Source organism: Indicator indicator, chromosome 37 (assembly GCF_027791375.1).
Source record: "Indicator indicator isolate 239-I01 chromosome 37, UM_Iind_1.1, whole genome shotgun sequence".
Lineage (NCBI taxonomy): Eukaryota > Metazoa > Chordata > Aves > Piciformes > Indicatoridae > Indicator > Indicator indicator.
The window spans coordinates 4,922,023-4,939,582 of NC_072046.1; the positions used below are offsets into that span (position 1 = coordinate 4,922,023).

The window sequence follows — 17,560 nt, forward strand, 5'->3', positions numbered from 1 at the left end:
ATGTAAGATCTGAGCTCAGGGTGAGGAGAAAAGACCAAAGGCTTGCAGTTAGAGCGCAGGAATTTTCTCTCTCCAGGTAGCTCACACAAGGGAGATGCTCAGATGAGATTTCAGCGATGCCTGGATTTTCATTGCTGGGCCGAGTAATTCTGGGACAGGATTACCTGTGGGTCATTCCTCTCCGGAAATCATCTGAGCTGATTGTGTGTTCTGTGCATGGTGAGGAGCAGGAAGGGTTTTTGCAAAGGAATTGAGTGATGTGTGAATTCAGGAACTGATGGTAAGCTGCAGTTTGGCAAAGGAACAAGACTCAGCATTAAGGCAGGTAAGTGCCTGATCTGAACAAGAGTCTTGAGAAGTACTGGAGAATTGGTGCTTGGAATTGACAGCAGCCTTTGCAGGGAAGCTTGTAAGCTTTACAGGGGCTTGCAGTGGTAGGATGAGAGGGAATGGATTGAAGCTTGGGGAGGGGAGATTGAGACTGGAGATTAGGAAGAAATTCTTGACAGTGAGGGTGGGGAGACACTGGAACAGGTTGCCCAGGGAGGTTGTGGATGCCTCCTCCCTGGAGGTGTTCAGGGCCAGGTTGGATGAGGCCTTGAGCAAGCTGGGCTGGTGGGAGGTGTCCCTGCCCATGGCAGGGACTTGGAACTGGAAGATCTTTAAGGTCCCTTCCAACCCGAACTGTTCTATGAATCTATGAATCATGATGCTGGGTACCTACTGCTTCTGGGGCTGAAATGAAAGCATGGCTGGAACAAGGAGTGTCAAGGCAGTAGCAACAGCCTGTGGAGAGAGGCTGCTAGGGGAGAGGAGCCCTCCCTACAGTGATTCCAGTGAAAGTTCCTACTCACATAAAGGAAGTAAGGACTTGACTCCCTGCAAAACTGCATTGGTGTAAATCAGCACGGAGTGCCAGAAGAGCTGTGACAAACCTTTCCCCAAGCTACTGAATGCTCTCATTGCTCAAGCTCCAGCTTCATGGCTTTCCTTGGTAAAAAGAGCCATTGCACAGTATAAAAGAATGGATTTTTCCCTGTGCTTTCCATACTTATCCCTCCTGAAGAGCATCTTAATGGCTACCCATGTGTGGAATTACATGAGTGAAGAACAGAGAAAGGAGAAGATGGCTCTCCAGAGACTAGGGAAGTCTCTGCCCTGTGAAAAAAGGTGGCTTCCTCTGTATTAATAGAGAGAAGGGCCTGTGGAAGCTCTGCTCCTGTGAAGCACTGCACCAAGTGTCCTAGCCAGGCACTCTGACTGCTCTGTTACATCTTCCCCTGCAAGACTGTTCAGGACAGAGCAGTGCAATGCTTCTGGTGGTGTTTCCCTTTTCAACCCAAGGCATTTCTTGGACAGGAAGTGTTGACTGGATGTTCTCTGCAGAGGGGGTTTTACCTTACTCCTGGCTATGCCAAAGCATCTCATATTCAGGGCACTTCCTCTTTCTTGACCTGTAAAAAGTATTGACCTGAAACCTGCCAGAGATAGAGAGAAGAGAACCCAGAAGATAACCCCAGCTTTGTGAGGATAGCTCACAGGCAGTTTGCTCGTTGAATTTTGTTTGAGTGAGAGGAGTCCCCTGCTATGGAAGCTGAAGTGAGCAGAGCAGCAGGGGGGAGTTGTAAGGCAGCTTTTGCTGTGTGTAGGAAGGAAAGAGGGCAGGGGAGGAACAGCACATTTTAGACAGTTTGGCTGTCACTCCTCTGCCAGGCTGATGTGAGTGAACAGCAGCTCAGGGACTGCTGTTGTTCTGCTGTGATCACTGTCTCCTGGAAGCTCCGTGTCAGTCAGGATTAAGCCTATGGGGAACAGATCTTAGAGGAGAGCTCTGCTTGCTCACAAGATAAGGTGAAACTGGCTTCTAGGAATGAGGTTTGGATCCCTTGCTTTTCCAACTGAAATAACATGACAAATTAGGACCCTAAAGTGGTTTTCTCTAAATTTCCTTTGCTTTTTTTTTCTTAGCTTCTTCTCTTATAAGTCTGCTCATTTCCCTAGCTCCTGGCTGGTCTGGCTAAAGGCCTTTAGGCCATGAGATATTTTGGAAGCAGCTCTATTAGCTGTTAAGAAAACTGGCTTGAGAGACCAGGCTGTCCATCCAGCTCAGGACTGGGCTGTTTGCTTATCTCCTTTGCCAAAAATCCTGCAGTGTCCACTGCAGAGCCTCAGAGATGGCCCCAGGTACCTGGAAGAAGTGAGAGAGGGGCAGGGCAGCAGAGGGGCACTGGTGTTTGAGGGCTGATGGGGAGGGGTCTGTGGGATGCTGGACTTAAGGAAATTCCCCCTGGTGTGGCTCAGCAGCAGCAGCAGTGCTTACAAATTGGAGATTAGGAAGAGATTCTTGACAGTGAGGGTGGTGAGACATTGAAATAGGTTGCCCAGGGAGGCTGTGGATGTCCCCTCCCTGAAGGTGTTTGGGGCCAGGCTGGATGAGATCTTGAGCAGTCTGATCTAGTGAAGGTGTCCCTGCCCATGGCAGGAGGTTGGAACTTTTAGGTCCCTTCCAAGCCAAACCATTTTAGGATTCTGTGATTTGCCCAAGAGTGTCAGTGGTGCTCTGGATGCCACAGGCAGGCTGGGGAGGTCTTTACTGGGGGATGTGGCTGACTCTCAGTTGCAGTCAGCACTGCCCAGTGGAGCTCAGTCTGCTCTGTTCTGAGAAGGGAGCAGGGAGGTTTCTGCTGGGAGAGGAAGCACTGTGGCACTGCAGCAGCTGCCAGGTACACAACTGCCTTTGCATCTGGAACCAGGCTCACTGTCAGGCCATGTAAGTGCAGCCCTGACCCTCTGCTTTTGGTTTTCCCAGAGGCCTTTCTTGGACGGGCTCAGAGCAGTAGCCTCGCTGGGGGTAATGTCATCTGTGTGACCATAACTGATATGGACTTTGCTTAAGGGAAGTTGGAAGCTTGGTTCAAAATGACCCTTCTGTGCCTCAGGTGTCTGGGGTGGTCCAAGTGGTGCCATGGACAGTGGCACTGAATGCAGCCTTAGCAAGTCTGCTGATGACAACAAGCTGTGTGGTGCATCTGAGAGCTGGAGGGAAGGGATCCATCCAGAGGGACCTTGAAAGGCTGCAGAGCTGGGCCCATGACAAGCTCATGAGGCTCAACATGGCCAAGTGCAAGGTCCTGCAGCTGGGTCAGGGCAATCCCAAGCACTGATATAGGCTGGGCAGAGACTAGCTTGAGAGCAGCCCTGAAGAAAAGGCCTTGGGGGTGCTGGGGGATGAGAAGCTCAACAGGAGCCAGCAGTGAGAACTTGAAGCCCAGAAAGCCAAGCAGAGCCTGGGCTGCAGCAAGAGAAGCATAGCCAGCAGGGCCAGGGAGGTTATTCTTCTGCTCCACTCTGCTGAGACCACACCTGGAGTTCTGTGTCCAATTCTGGAGCTTCTGTTACACGAAGGATATGGAGGTGCTGGAAGGTGCCCAGAGAAGGGCCATGAGGATGAGCAGAGGACTGGAGCTGCTCTGCTATGAGGACAAACTGAAAGAGTTGGGGTTGTTCAGTCTGAAGAAGAGAAGACTCCAAGAAGACTTTCTTGTGGCCTTCCAGTATCTAAAGGGGGCTACAAGAAAGATAGGGAGGGACTTTTTAGGGTGTCAGGGAGTGACAGGACTTGGGGGGAATGGAAAAAAAATTACCAATGGGTAGATTCAAATTGGATGTTAAGAAGAAGTTCTTCTCCATGAGGGTGGTGAGACATTGGAGCAGGTTGCCCAGGGAACTGGTGGAAGCCTCATCCCTGGAGGTTTTTAAGGCCAGGCTGGATGTGGGTCTGGGCAACCTGCTCTAGTGTGAGGTGTCCCTGGCCATGGCAGGGGGGTTGGAGCTGGATGAGCCTTGAAGTCCCTTCCAACCATCACAATTCTATGATTCTATGATTCTAAATGGTGTCCTGCTCACTGCCAGATGTCCCAGGCTGCCCTGTCCTGCTGCACTGGATCTCAGTGAGCATTATACACACTGGTAGCTCTCTTGGCCCTTTGGCTGCCCCTCCAAGCCCAGTCATGGCTGGAGAAAGGCTTGGGGAAAAATGGATCTTCTGACCTGGCTTGTTGGGCTTTTTGTCATAGAAGGAAATGCTGTGACACTGCAGCTGGCTACAGGCTGCTGGCCTTTGGCTCAGGGACCAGAGTGTGTGTCCAGCCCAGTGAGTGTGCAGCTTTCCTCTGCCTCCTCTGTCAAAACTCTTTGAGTGTTCTAGAGCTCACTGTGGCATATTTCTTTGCCTCTGGCAATCCATAGGTGGGAAGCTGAGCTTTCCTGGTTACTCTGACGCTTCTCTGGGTCACCTTCCCACATCTGACACCTGAGGTGACTTAGATCCAGTTATTGCCATGCAGGTGACCATGGACAATGACATTTGTCAAGGAGAGGCTGGGGGAGATCTCATGGAGATCTGGACAGGTGTTGAGAGCTTCCCTCAGAGGCAGAACCATGACTGAATGTAGCCAAGGCCTCCAGCACCTGCTGAGGAGGAGGCTGGAGGAAGAGGCTCATTTTGTAAGGCTCTGTCACACAGTGCTGGTGCTGGAGGATGGAAACCACCCAGCTGGGGAAGTGGAACCAAGGTTCTGGTTGCCCCAGGTGAGCTGTCTCTGCTCTGAGGCTGGTAGCTCTTCTCTTGCTTGTGGTGCTCCTGAGCTGTAGTGAGGTGAGGAAGAGGAAGAAGCAATGGGAATGGAGGTGAGAGGTGAAGGCCTGGGAGCCTGTGTGAGCCATGGAAGGATTTGCCTGGGGAGTGCTCATGGGGTGGCTTGGGTAGCTGGGACAGTGCCAAGGTTGCCTTTGGACCTGGAAGCAGGCTGGTGGTAAAACCAGATAAGAATTCTGAAATTTGGGACACTGATCTGCTGAGAGTGCAGTAAATACTTCAGCTGTGCCTTAGCTGTGAGCTCTGCCTTCTCAGGAACCAAATCCTGGTTCCCTGAGGAGCAAACTCAGGGTTCAGGTTCTGCTGTTTCACAGCTTTTGTGCTCATTCCTTGGGCCCAGCGAGCCAGGACCAGTCCTTTGTGTCCCTCTGTCTGGAAGGTCTGGGTGCCAGAGCAGCCTGAGAGTGTCCTCCCTGAGCTTGCAGCTTCCCCTCCTCTCTGTGCTGCAGTTCCCCAGGCAAAGGCTGTCCCTGTCCCAGGGGCTCCTGTTGCTGCTCTCAGAAGGAGAGCAGAGAGGGGAACAGGGGAGGCTGAGCCTTGGGTTCTTGCTGGGCTGTGGAGCACTGTGTGAGCAGCAACACAGGAAAGCTGCACCTGGGGCCAGGCACCGAACTGCAGATCCTGCCAAGTATGTTTGGTTCTGCTACTTCTCCACTCCATGCTCTCTTCTCCTGCCTTGTTCCTGCTTGTAGCCAGTTGGGGACCACAGAGAAATCAGTGCTGGAGACAGACAGACAGACAGACAGACAGGAGCTGTTTTTGCCTTGGCACAGCATGGCTGGGAAAAGGATTGGGGAGAGCTGCTGCTTGAGCAGGGGCTTGCGGGGGTTTTGTGAGGGCAGGAAGCACAGTGGGGGCGATGGCTTTGGCTACCAGCTGAGCGTTGGCTCAGGGACCACACTGTCCGTGCAGCCCTGTGAGTGACTCCCCAGCTGCTTCTGGGAGAGGGACACAACTGGTGGTGAAAGCTGAGGGGGAGAAACAGAGCCCAAAGGAGTGGGGACAGGAGAATCACAGCCCTCCCTGGGATCAAGGGCACCTGAGTTGTGCTAGGAGCTGCTCTGCAGAGGGCCAGGGCTTTACTGTGTGTCTGTGCAGTGTGTGTGGCACAGAGCAGCCAGGGCCAAGGAGACCTTCTGAAGGTGTGCAGAGGGTGCAGAGAGCCCAGGACAGAGCTCTGCTTGCAGGAATGAGTGGAGAGCTGGCAGTGGGGTAGTGAGTACAGTCCCACACCTTTCCTCTAGGTGGGACAAGGAGGCTCCCCTGAGCCATCTCTGCCAGAGCTGGAAGGGATACCCAGCAGTGACTGCTGGAAGGGAAGTGCCCAGCCAGCAGCCTGCAGCTTGAGCAGGAAGAAACTAGAGCAGGGCAGCTGTGGTTACAGGGTTTTTGTTGTGGGGGCAAACACTGTGAGCAATTATGGCAACCCAGCTGTCTTTGGAGGTGGCACACAGCTGAGGGTAGATCCCAGTAAGTTTTGGAGCCTTTTTCTGCTGCCTTTGGAACAATTTTATGGCCATTAAGCAGTGTGAGTGAAGTGGAGGGAGATGGCTTCCACCTGTGGGGCCAGAGAGCTTTGCTTTGTCTGGCAGCAGCAGAGACCTTCATTGGACAAGCTGCTGAATGTGCTCCTTCAGCTTCCTCCTGCCCACTGCTGCTCTCTGCCTTCCATAGAAGCAGACCAAGCTCCTGAAGCCTCTTGGTTGGGTGGTGCAAAGCTTGGGCAGTGAAGAGTGAACCCCAAGTGGTCCTTGTCTGCTGCCAGGGACCTCCCTGGCAAGGCTCCAGTTAGTCCTCTCTTGAAAAGGTTGCTTGGGTGGTCATTGCAGGGTGGTCTCACAGAGCCTTTGAAGCCCACACACACCCAAGTTGGTGACTTCCCATGGGTTCCCTGGACATCCACAGGCAGACTGTTAACCTTTGCTACTGGTCCAGGTTGCTTTGACCTTGTTTCACCCTTCTGCTGCCCATCCCACCCCTGGCATAGCTCTGAAGTGTCCAGAGTAACTTTTTGTCACAGAAGGAAATGCTGTGTGGGTATGGATCCAGCTCTGGCAAGCTGACCTTTGGCTCAGGGAGCAGAGTGTCTGTGCAGCCCAGTGAGTGTGCAGCTTTCCTCTCTCAAAACTCTTTGGGTGTCCCCAGGAGCTCCCTGTGGCCAGAGCTGTTTGTCTCTAAGTCACCATTCCTCCGGGAAAGAGAACATCAGAACTCTTTCACTGCTTGCAGAAAGTGTCAGCTGTCAGAGCTAGAGACCTTCAGTGACATTCCTGCTAATGCTGCTGTGCTTGGAAACAGCTTCCAGGTGGAGAACTTCTCTTTGGAGAAACTTTCTCTGGACATGATGCTGGAGGATGCTGATAGGCAGGGAGCAGCAGCTGAGGTGTGGGTTAGGACAGAGGCAGAAATTGAGCAGCCAGTGCTCAGGGTGTGTCTCAGATCAAACCTGGTTGTTGCCATGAAGGTGACCATGGACAATGACATTTGTCAAGGAGAGGCTGGGGAAGATCTCATGGAGACCTGGACAGTTGTTGAGAGCTTCCCTCAGAGGCAGAACCATGACTGAATGTAGCCAAGGCCTCCAGCACCTGCTGAGGAGGAGGCTGGAGGAAGAGGCTCATTTTGTAAGGCTCTGTCACACAGTGCTGGTGCTGGAGAATGGAAACCACCTAGCTGGGGAAGTGGAACCAAGGTTCTGGTTGCCGCAGGTGAGCTGTCTCTGCTCTGAGGTTGGTGGCTCTTCTCTTGCTTGTGGTGCTCCTGAGCTGTAGTGAGGTGAGGAAGAGGAAGCAATGGGAATGGAGGTGAGAGGTGAAGGCCTGGGAGCCTGTGTGAGCCATGGAAGGATTTGCTTGGGGAGTGCTCATGGGGTGGCTTGGGTAGCTGGGACAGTGCCAAGGTTTCTGCTATGGCAAATACCACAGTGTATGGGTGGCTACCAAGTTACCTTTGGACCTGGAAGCAGGCTGGTGGTAAAGCCAGGTAAGAATTCTGAGATTTGGGACATAGAGCTGCTGAGAGGGAACAGTCAGTGGAGCCAAGGCCAAGGGCAGTGTTTGCTCAGAGCAGGGAAATGGCTTCCTTCAGATGCAGCTGCTGCCAAACCAGGAGTGACAGAGATCTCCTGGGTGCTGCAGATGGTTCCCAATCCATCTTAGATTCACCTGGATTTGAGTCATAGTTACAGAAGAATCTGCTGCCTTTTCCTGTGCTTCATCCGGAGTTAAATTATGGATAGTGAAATTGGATCTTCCCTGTGAATTAATCAGTGCTGAACTGTGAGGTGCTTGGATCAGGAGATCTGTGAGACTGAGGAGCAGCAGTTTGTATGCAGACACAGATTGAGAGATGCTGCTACAGTGTGGAGACAGAGGAAGGGTCAAGAGATGACTGAGCAGGTGGTGGACAATAGCTAGACTAGTGAGTGCTAGGATGGCCTAGGAGGTTGAGGAAGGTGGCTGAAGGAAGTGTTTCCTGAGGAGGTGGCCAGTACCATTGCTTGGGATGTTCCAAGAGGAATCTTGCATTGTCCTGTTCTCAAGGCTCCATCCAGCAGCCATGCACCCCAGGGCACCATTGTGCACAGCCTTGTGTCACAGTGCAGTGCTTATGAACCACTGACGTTTGGAGCTGGAACCAAGCTCAGGGTTTGCCCAGGTATGTTTGAAACCTTGGATGTGATTCCTCTTGGGACTACTTCTTTCCCTTCCCTTTTGCCAGTTCCATCACTCCACAATATATTAGTAATAGAACCACAAATGTTCAGCTGGTGGAAGAGGAAGGGATCTCCATGGCTGAATGTCGATTTCCCCTCCCTGCTCCTGATGGTGGAGTTTTGCACATGGAAGGGGAATCCTACACCAAAAATCCTCTTGTAGAAGAGAATCCAAGGGAAATGGTGAAAGCCACTGCAGGCCAGGAAAATGCAGTGGAGATACAGTCTCCTGAAGCTGCAGTGGGTGAAAAGGACTTTTCTAGCACATGGATGCTGCTGCTTTAAGACAAGGCTCCTCATTGTGTGTGGTCACCAACTACGAGCACAGAGCAGGGCTTTGCTTTGGAGATCAGCAGCAAAGCTGCAGTGACAGAGCTGAGTTTGCCAGACTGGGAAGCATTACCTGAACACCAGAAGCTCAGGGAGAAGCCTGTCCTTGACAATCCCAAGTTTGTGAAAACAGCCAAATAACTGGAGTACTCTGAAGTTACCTTGGCCTTCAACATTCACTCCAAGCTTTTGGAGCACATTAGAAGTCACTCTCTGAAAGTGTGACAAGTCTTAAAAACTAGAAGTGGAAGAGGCCCCCAGACAAGGGCAGAGAGGGCAAGAAGCAAAGCTCATCACTGGATGGCTTTGGTGGAAAGATGGAAAGGTGACCTTGGCCCCAGACTAATTGGTGCTGCCACCACCAAGTGTCTGAAAAAAGTACCCCCCAAGACCCCAGACCTCTTCTCTTGCCTGAAAACTGTTGGACAAAGGAAATAAAGTCAGGCAGATCCTGAGAGGCAGATTTCTTAAGAACAGTTGTAGGAGCATTTAGTATCTGGATGCTTTGGGTGTACTCTTGGAAAGCAGTTCCCCTCTTGTAGAATGGTTAATTGATAAGATAATTGCAAAATACTTTCATTAACCTTCATGGTTAAAACCCAGAGTGATGGAAAGAAACTCTTTGTTCTGAAAGCCTCTGGGGAAATTCCTCACAGTTCAAATGAGACTCTTGGCCCTGCTCAAAACCATCTGAGAAAAATAAGAACCACCCAGCACAAGAAGGACACAGAGCAAGTCCAGAGGAAGCCACAAGGATGGCTCAAGGACTGGAGCACCTCTGCTGTGAGGACAGGCTGAGGGATCTGGGGGTGTGCAGCCTGGACAACACTCCAGGGGGACCTTAGAGCTGCCTTCCAGTAACTGAAGGGATCCTGCAGGAAGGCTGCAGGGGGACTTCTCCTGAGGGTGTCTAGAGACAGGCCAAGGGGGAATGGTTTGGAGCTGAGGCAGAGCAGGGTTAGACTGGAGCTGAGGAAGAAGTTCTGCAGTAGGAGGGTGGTGAGACTCTGGCACAGGTTTCCTAGTGAGGCTGTGGCTGCCTCCTCCCTGGGGGATGTTCAAGGCCTTGAGCAGCTGAGTGTAGTTGAGAGGTGTCCCTGCCCGTGGCAGGGGATCTCGAGTAGATGATCTCTGAGAACCCTTCCAACCTGAGACATTCTGTGATTCTGTGTTAAGTGTAAGATCCAAGGCTCTACCTTTTTGATATCTATATGACAAGGATTTTCCACCTGTTTTTAGGGAGAGATTTTAGGTTGAATCTTATGAATGTTTGTTTGTTTTTTCTTTTTACTCATTAAACAGATGTGATTTCTGTTTTGGTCTGATGCCATGGGAGTAATTAATCTCTAAATTCAGAAAGTTTCTATTTTTTTTGAGTTGAAATTATTTTAATTGATGGTTGGACTAGACTGGAAAGGACCTTAAAATCATCAGGTCCAACCATAACCTAACATCTTCCTGTGCACAGCTGTTAGAGCATGAATGATGATCCCTTCCAACCAAAGCCATTCTGATTCTATGATATTTTTATAGAAATCAAATCTCTGGCAGATAAAATTGAAAACTTGTTCTGGCAATTAAAATTCCCTCTGATTTTGGAAGAAAAAGATGCAAAAGTGTTTTGTGCAAAGACAGAGGCTGGCCAGAGGTTCTTGAGCAGCCTCTTCAAGTCTTTTTGTTTCTAGAGAATTGCTGCACGGATGGTTTGGGCCCTCTCATTCACCTCTGACTTAAAAGAGTGGATCAGAGAAGCAGAATTGCTCCTTCTGGTCCCTCAGACCCTTTCCTTAACATTGCAGAAAGCTGAGGACATCATAGTAAGTCAGTGATGCTGTTGCATGAATGAATCTCTACATGAACACATACAGAGCATTGCCTCCCAAAAAGGAATTGAAGGAAACTTCAGCCCAGTTCTGGGCCCCTCAGTTCAAGAAGGCCCTGTGTGACCTGCCCTGTGTGACACTGCTCTGGCAGGGGAATTGGACTGGATGATCTCTGGAGGTCCCTTCCAACCCCAGCTCTGTGATTCTGTAACCTTTCCTTAATGTGGGCTGAGGGCACCCAGGATTTACTCTGCTTCAGCACCAGACAGCTATTTTACCAGCCCAGCATCTGAGTCCTCCTCACACTCTGGGTGTCTTCCTCCATTAATTCATCTTCAGTCTTAGTTCAGGAAGGAATCTTCTCCTTTAAAGGTTTGTGAGACAGGTCTTGGATGGTTTTGGTAACTTGGCTTCCCCAAGTCAGTCGCAGAGGTAATGACAAACACATTGTTGGGATGGGGAGCAGAGCTGTGCCTGAACCCTGTAAGGGAAGCAGCATCTTCACATTTGCAAACACTGCACAGAGTCTTCTTATTTCAGATGACTTGGCTGATGTAGGACTGGGACCTGACTTCTTTTATCTGAGTGCCTCCAGACACGAGTACTGGAAGTCTACAGAAGGGTTAAGGTACTAAATGTGGACATACAGTCTTGCTGTGGACATTCCAGCATCCCTGCAGGGCTGGCAGAGGTCACAAAAGAGCTCTGGCAGATCTTTGAGAACCTCCATTGCAGAACAGTCAGAAAACATCACTGAAGTGCACATTGAGGCTCGTCTGGGGCTGAGATTAGCCTGGGTGAGGGTTTCAGGGGCTGAGGGTGTCAGGGTTTGAGTGTTCCCTCTGAGCTGGGCAATAGCTCCATGCTGACTTCAGCTTTGCAATGTCTTGTCTCAGGCTGAGGGGTGGTAAGGGGATCTAAGAGCTCTGTCCCACCAGTTCCAGTCTGACCTGAGATTCAGAGTTTGCTTTGAAAGGAGTGGAGAATGAGCTCAATCTCTGGATGATGATCTGCTGCAGCTTTTTTGGGAAAGAGGACACAGGGCTCAGTCTGAGGTTGGAACAGGCTTCTACTGCTCTGGCCCTCCAGAAAGCTTCTAGAGTTGGCTTTCTCTGTAGGAACAACATTCCAACAGCTGCTGGTGTTCCTCATGGAAGATATCCCTCAGTAAAGATGGAATTAGACAGAGTGGACAGCTCAGAGCATTATGGTTTACTTCTCAACTGCTCTTGCACATACAGGTCACGGATATCTACACCACCTCCAGCACACCCACTCACCAAGAAAGAAAACAGGAAAGGTTCAGTCACAGAGCTGTGGTTATGAGAGCTGATATTTACCAAGGGTAGCTTCAGACTTTCATAGCTGTGCAAATGTGCAGAGGAACTGATGGGAAGCAGACTCTAGCAGCAGAACAAAGCCAGCAGCCCTGCTGAGCAAGAACGAGAACTGAGTGGTTGACAAGGTGCTGCTGAAGCTGCCTGCAAACCCCACACCTCATGTCCTTTTCTGCTCCAGAGAAAATCATTGCACAGACTGAAGGGGTTCAGAACCCTCACTGGAAGGGAGGTGGATCTGTAGCTCTTCAGAAAGCAGAGTACTCCTGATGAGAGAGCAGAACAGCTCCACCAATTCCTCCCCCTCCATATCCATCTGGTCCACGACTATGATGTATTCTGGTTCATCTCTATTGCAGACAGGGCTCTATCACCAGGCTTTGATCTGCTCCTGTCTTCCTCTCCCTAACCAATGATCACAGAAATCTGTTTCCAAAACTGGGAGTATGGGGATGGGGAGAGGGCTTGCAGCGCTTAGCCGTATTAGCCGCTGTTCCACGTAGCTGGGACAGAGTCTCATGGGGGTGCTCAGAGCCAGGCAAAGTTGGGGTAGATGCACTGCAGCTGAGCAGAAGGGCCAGAGGACAACTCCTTGAGCTCTGTGCATTAGTTTTTTTCTGACTGCTTCTTTAAGGTGCTGCCAACTGGCAATTGAAGAGATAAAGACCATTTATCCCAGTGATGAGACTGAGGTCTGCTCTGGAATCAGGCTCTGAGACAATTTCTAAAAGACAAGATTTAGGCCAAACTTCCCCCATGGGCAGAAGTGAGAACTGCTTCACCTGGGAGCTATCTTTAGTATTTCTGCAACGTTTATTAGTCTGAGGACAAAGTAAATGTTAATTACAACTCTCAGCCCTATGCAGGAACAGTTTGTTAGTTTAGAAATGTGATCTGAAGCTCTGGTTCAAACCTGTGACCCTGAGCTCCATGGAAGCTGCAGCCAGAGGGTTGCTGGCAGCCCCAGAGCTGCTCCTTGGCTGCAGGATGTCTTTGCTGATATTTCATCTCTTCACCTTCACAGCACTGCAGTGCCCATAACATTTTACACAAGAACAAAGCTTTGGAAAGCACTTTCTCAAAGAATCAGGGCTCAAGAGCTGCATAAGGTGAAATGGGTGTTTAGAGCATGAGTTTACAAAGCTAGATGTGCAAACAAGAGTTTAACCACAGGCAGTGTTTTGATCTGGGTGGAAAATCCAAGTCTAACTGACTTACTGGCAGAGTTTGAAGCAAAAGAACAGAAATAAACCCCAGGCGTCTTATATCTTTAGCTTCAGTTCCCCAAAACCCTCTTCTGCAAGTCAAAATTTAGTAAAATAGTCTTGCAGTGCTCTGTCAGGAGGTGGAACCTAATGACACCCTCCAGGAAGGTCTTGACAGGATGGTCAGGAGGGCAAGCAGGAGCTGTGAGACGTTGAATGAGGCCAAGTACAGGTCTTGTACCTGGGAACACACAACCCAGGAATGCAGTTCAGGATGGGAGCCAGCTGGCTGGAGAGCAGCACTGTGGAGAGGGACCTGGGGGTCTTGGTGGACAAAAGGCTCAGGATGAGTGAGCAGTGAGCTGCAGGGGCACAGAAAGCCACAGGATGCTGGGCTGCATTGATCAGGGTGTCACAGGCAGGGATAAAGATGTCATTGTCCCACTCTGCTCAGCGCTGGGCAGGCTGCACCTTGAACACTGTGCACAGGTTTGGTTCCTGTTGTACAAGGATGGGGACAGGCTGGAGAGAGTCCAGAGAAGGGCCACAGGAGTGATCAGAAGCCTGGCAGATCTGTTATGGGAAGGAAGGCTGAGAGATCTGGGGTTGCTCAGCCTGGAGAAGAGAAGGCTTAGGGCAGACCTCAGAACCATGTACAAGCACATAAACGGTGACTGCCATGAGGAGGGAGACTCCCTTTGTATTCAGTCCAATGGTAAAGACCAGGGCTGATGGAGACAAGCTGCTACTGGGGAGGTTCCAACTGGATGGCAGAAAAAAAATTAAAAAATCACCCTTCAAGCTATTGGACATTGGAATAAACTCCCCAGGGAGGTGCTGGATTCCCCTACATTAGACAGTTTCAAGGCCCAGCTTGCCAGGCTGCTGGGCCAGTTCATTTCAACTCTATTCTTACCCTGACAGGTTGGCCTGGATGATCCTTGAGGTCCCTTCCAACCTGGTATTCCATGAATCTATGACACATTGACTTGTTCATGGTTTCCCCCTCACTGTAACCATCCATGCTCTCCCACTCTGCAGTGGCTTTCTCCTAGAGGAACACAATCAGATAGACTGATGCTGAATGTGGACATCCTTAAGACCTGGCAGTTTATCCTCGGGGCAGGGGGAGGAAGAGGGATTTTGAATGCCAGTGGTGGATGTGATTCCACATCTACAGGGAAGGCAGAATGCCCCATGGCTGCTCAGTTCCCTCCAGACACAGGACATGCCCCAGCAGTGATGCAAGAAGAGTGCATCCAGGCCAAGATCGAAAAGGATCTGGCTGCAGTGGAGCTGCAGGATTTGTGGCAGACTGAGGAGGGTAGAGATGGACACCTGGGCTGTGGATGCCCACAAGAATCATTTGAGATGCTGTAGGGATCCTGCCTGGCCACTCTGTGTCTCCACACAACACAAGACAACATAACCTTCATGCAGCTCCTCCATCACCTGCTGTGGATGCCTTGGTGCCTCAGTATAAGGTCCCTATGATCAGGAGCTGCTCACTGGAACCATGGACAAACCTCCACAGCTCAGTGTTTGCATGGTAAGACTGAAGGAGCTGGGGCTGTGTGCTCTCATCTAATATATCTTCTCTTGTCCATTTTCAGATGTCACTCCATCCCCTTCAGTCTACAGGCTGACCTCTCCAGATGGTGAGGATCTGGAAATGTGCCTTATCACAGACTACTGCCCTGAGCAGCTTACTCTGAACTTCACTGACAAGCAGACGGATGCTGTTGTGGAGGTGGCAACAGCTGAGCACAGGCGGGAAGCAAGCTACCTGTCCACCTACTGGGCCAGGAAGGCTGAAATGCAGTGTGGTGCAAACCATGAGGGCTTTGGGGAGCTGGAGGGAGAGGATCCTGACAGTGGTAAGGGCACTGCTGATACTGCAGGGCTGGGGCTCTCTGGTCTGTGTGCTAGCAGGGTGAGCAGGATGTGGTCACATCTCCAACCCTACCAACACTGCTGCTCTGTGCTCCCACACTCCAGAGGCAATGGTGCCTGGTTGCCTCTGCTTTCCTTTGTCCTCCTTCTTGGTGGCAACAAGAGTGAGGGTCAGCAGATTGGTAGTCACAGCAGAGAGATCTGAAAATCACAGTGGGGTGGATACAAAGTTTGAAATTCCTCTGTCCAGTAGGACACTGAAGTTTCTTTGGATCACATTTTATGACCTGGAGAAATGAGTGTTTCTGAGAGGGCTTACAGGCCAGAAGCTCTCACCCAGCCCTCCTGAGCAGAGGTATCTTTATCAATTCCTGAAGCAGAACCTTTCTGTTATTAATTGAATGCCTTGTTGCTGCCTGCAGGTGCCAGCTCTGTCTGTGTCACAGAGATGTCTCTACACTTCAGGACAGGTATGCACACAGCATTTGAGGACTAAAGCTTGGCCTGATCAAGGAGATGTCTTCCCAAGCTTTTTGCTGATGTCCTGTTTGCTATATTCCTGTTGGAGCAAAAAGCTCAGACTGGAAATTTCCAAAAGGGCCCCATAGGCTCTAAAGATCCAGGCTCAAAGTCACTGGGTTAATGAAGTCTTCCAAATCTGAGCAGACAATTTTATGTGGCCAGTGTAGCCAGTGCCTAGGTACTGGTGCTAGCCAAAGAAGGACTCCCCATGACAGGATGATTTCAGGTACTGATATGAGTCAGCCTTACTGCTGCCTGTCTGCAGTTCAGACTTCAAAGAGCTGTTTTTATTTTGTGTGCACAAGCAGCTCATGAGGCAGGAGATAAGCAGCTGGTTTCTGCAGCATTGCATTAAAGATAGCTGCATCTGAGCAGGCTTTGATGCAGCTTATGGCTGTGGAGCACATGAACCACTGCTGGAGACCAAGCAGTTGCTGCTCCTGCTAGCTCAAAAGTGCTGAGCTTGCCTCTGCACTTGCCCTGTTTGCAGATAGCTGAGCTGGAAAGGAACCAGATAGCCAAATGGTTCCAAAACACCACCTGACAAATGCTCATCACTGCCCTGGGCTGCTTTGCTCAGGCATTGCAAAGAGAGGCTTCCAAAGGCAGATAGAAAATGACCTTCTGATGGCAGCTCCCTGCTTCCCCAGTACAGATCAATCTGTTTTCAAATGAAAATGGCTTTCTAACTTCAGAGTAATGGAAAACTCAAACAGGCTTTGTCTTCTTTGAATGAAATCTTGAATGAGAGCTCAGGCCCTGAACTAGCTGAGGTAATGAAAGTGTGAGTGGGGCACTGCTGCTGTCCTGGCTGGCTCAGTACCCAGGGTGGATCAGCCTCACTGGAAGTGTTTCTAAGTCAGCCTGCAAGGGAGGACATTTCAGTGACTTTGCATTCTCTGTTGCTTTACAGATGAAAACCTGAACTTGCTGTCTTTGACACAGCTGAGCCTGAAGATCACTTTGCTGAAAGGAGTCCTTTTCAACGTGCTGATGACGATGCTCGTGTGGAAAATCAAGTGAGTCTGCTGGGGCAGTAAGGCCTCTGACAGAAACCAGCAGGGTCACTTCATTAGCTCTGAGTGTTCCTTCTCTTTGTTCATGCAGTCTGCCCAGCAGCAAAACCCCTCCACTCCTTCGGCCATGTCATTGTTTCCACCAGTCCCTCAAGTCTATTAATGTTTCCTTATCCACATGCAAATGGAACTTTTTCCTTCTTTCTGACCATTTCTCTACCCCTGCGTCCATCCCATCCCTTCCCTTGTCTGCGCTCATCTACCACATTCATCCCCTGACTAGTCTCCAGCTGGGAAACTTTGATGCTTATTTAAGACCTCAGACCTAATGTATCTGGTTTGGCCCAGTGCCTCTTTCTCCTTTTTCTCTTGCCTGGCACTTCAGGCCTAGAGTTGTGCAGCTCTGGATCCCAAATCAGGATTTAACAGCCCTGGATTTTTGTTTCAGGAATGACAGTGACCAGATGGTGCAGTTCTGAAGTGCCCAAAACAACCTGCTGAGGAGTTTTTACCAGGGAAAAGGCATTCCTGTTGCAAGGGATGTCACCTACTGGTTTTCTGTGTCTGCCTAGCCACTCATCTCAGTTGCTTTCTTTGTGTGGTTATAAAGCTGCTCAACATTTTCAGCACCCAGCTTGCCTGGATTCCTTCAGCCTGACTCTGCATGAAGCACAGTTTGACACAACTGCAAATTGCCAAACATCACAATTCCTTGTGTTAGACTGATCCACAATTTCTGCTTGGGGCAGTGCCGGTTGCTGAAAGCTGCAAGCTCAATATCCCTGGAGGGTGAATTTTCACATTTTGGTAGCTGTCAGGCATGCAGCTCTGGGAGTGCATCCCCAGGCACCACTGCAGCTGCACATAAAGCACTCTGAAGAGCAAAGGGAAACTGGTCTGGGGTGCTGTGCACCACCTCCTTCTACCTTTAGCTAGACCAGTGCAAGGTATCTTTTCCTTTTTTCCCTGGAAGATAAGCTGCTGGGTGTCCCTCTGTCTCAGTTTGAGTGGACAGAGAGCTATTTTACCCCTCCAAAGGAGTGAAATAGAAACTTTCCACAA

The 17,560-nt window shown here is 50.4% G+C and overlaps 1 protein-coding gene across 1 annotated transcript in view; it reads left to right on the forward strand.

Moving 5' to 3' along the window:
* LOC128978512 (M1-specific T cell receptor alpha chain-like) overlaps positions 1-16,977 on the forward strand; it is a 118,563-nt gene extending 101,586 nt beyond the window's left edge. Inside the window, exons 3-7 of the mRNA XM_054396453.1 lie at positions 6,681-6,756; positions 14,681-14,944; positions 15,383-15,430; positions 16,396-16,501; positions 16,947-16,977. Coding sequence (XP_054252428.1) covers positions 6,681-6,756; positions 14,681-14,944; positions 15,383-15,430; positions 16,396-16,501; positions 16,947-16,977 — 525 coding nt within the window. The remainder of the gene's footprint in view (positions 1-6,680; positions 6,757-14,680; positions 14,945-15,382; positions 15,431-16,395; positions 16,502-16,946) is intronic.
* The last annotated feature ends 583 nt before the right edge of the window (positions 16,978-17,560 follow it).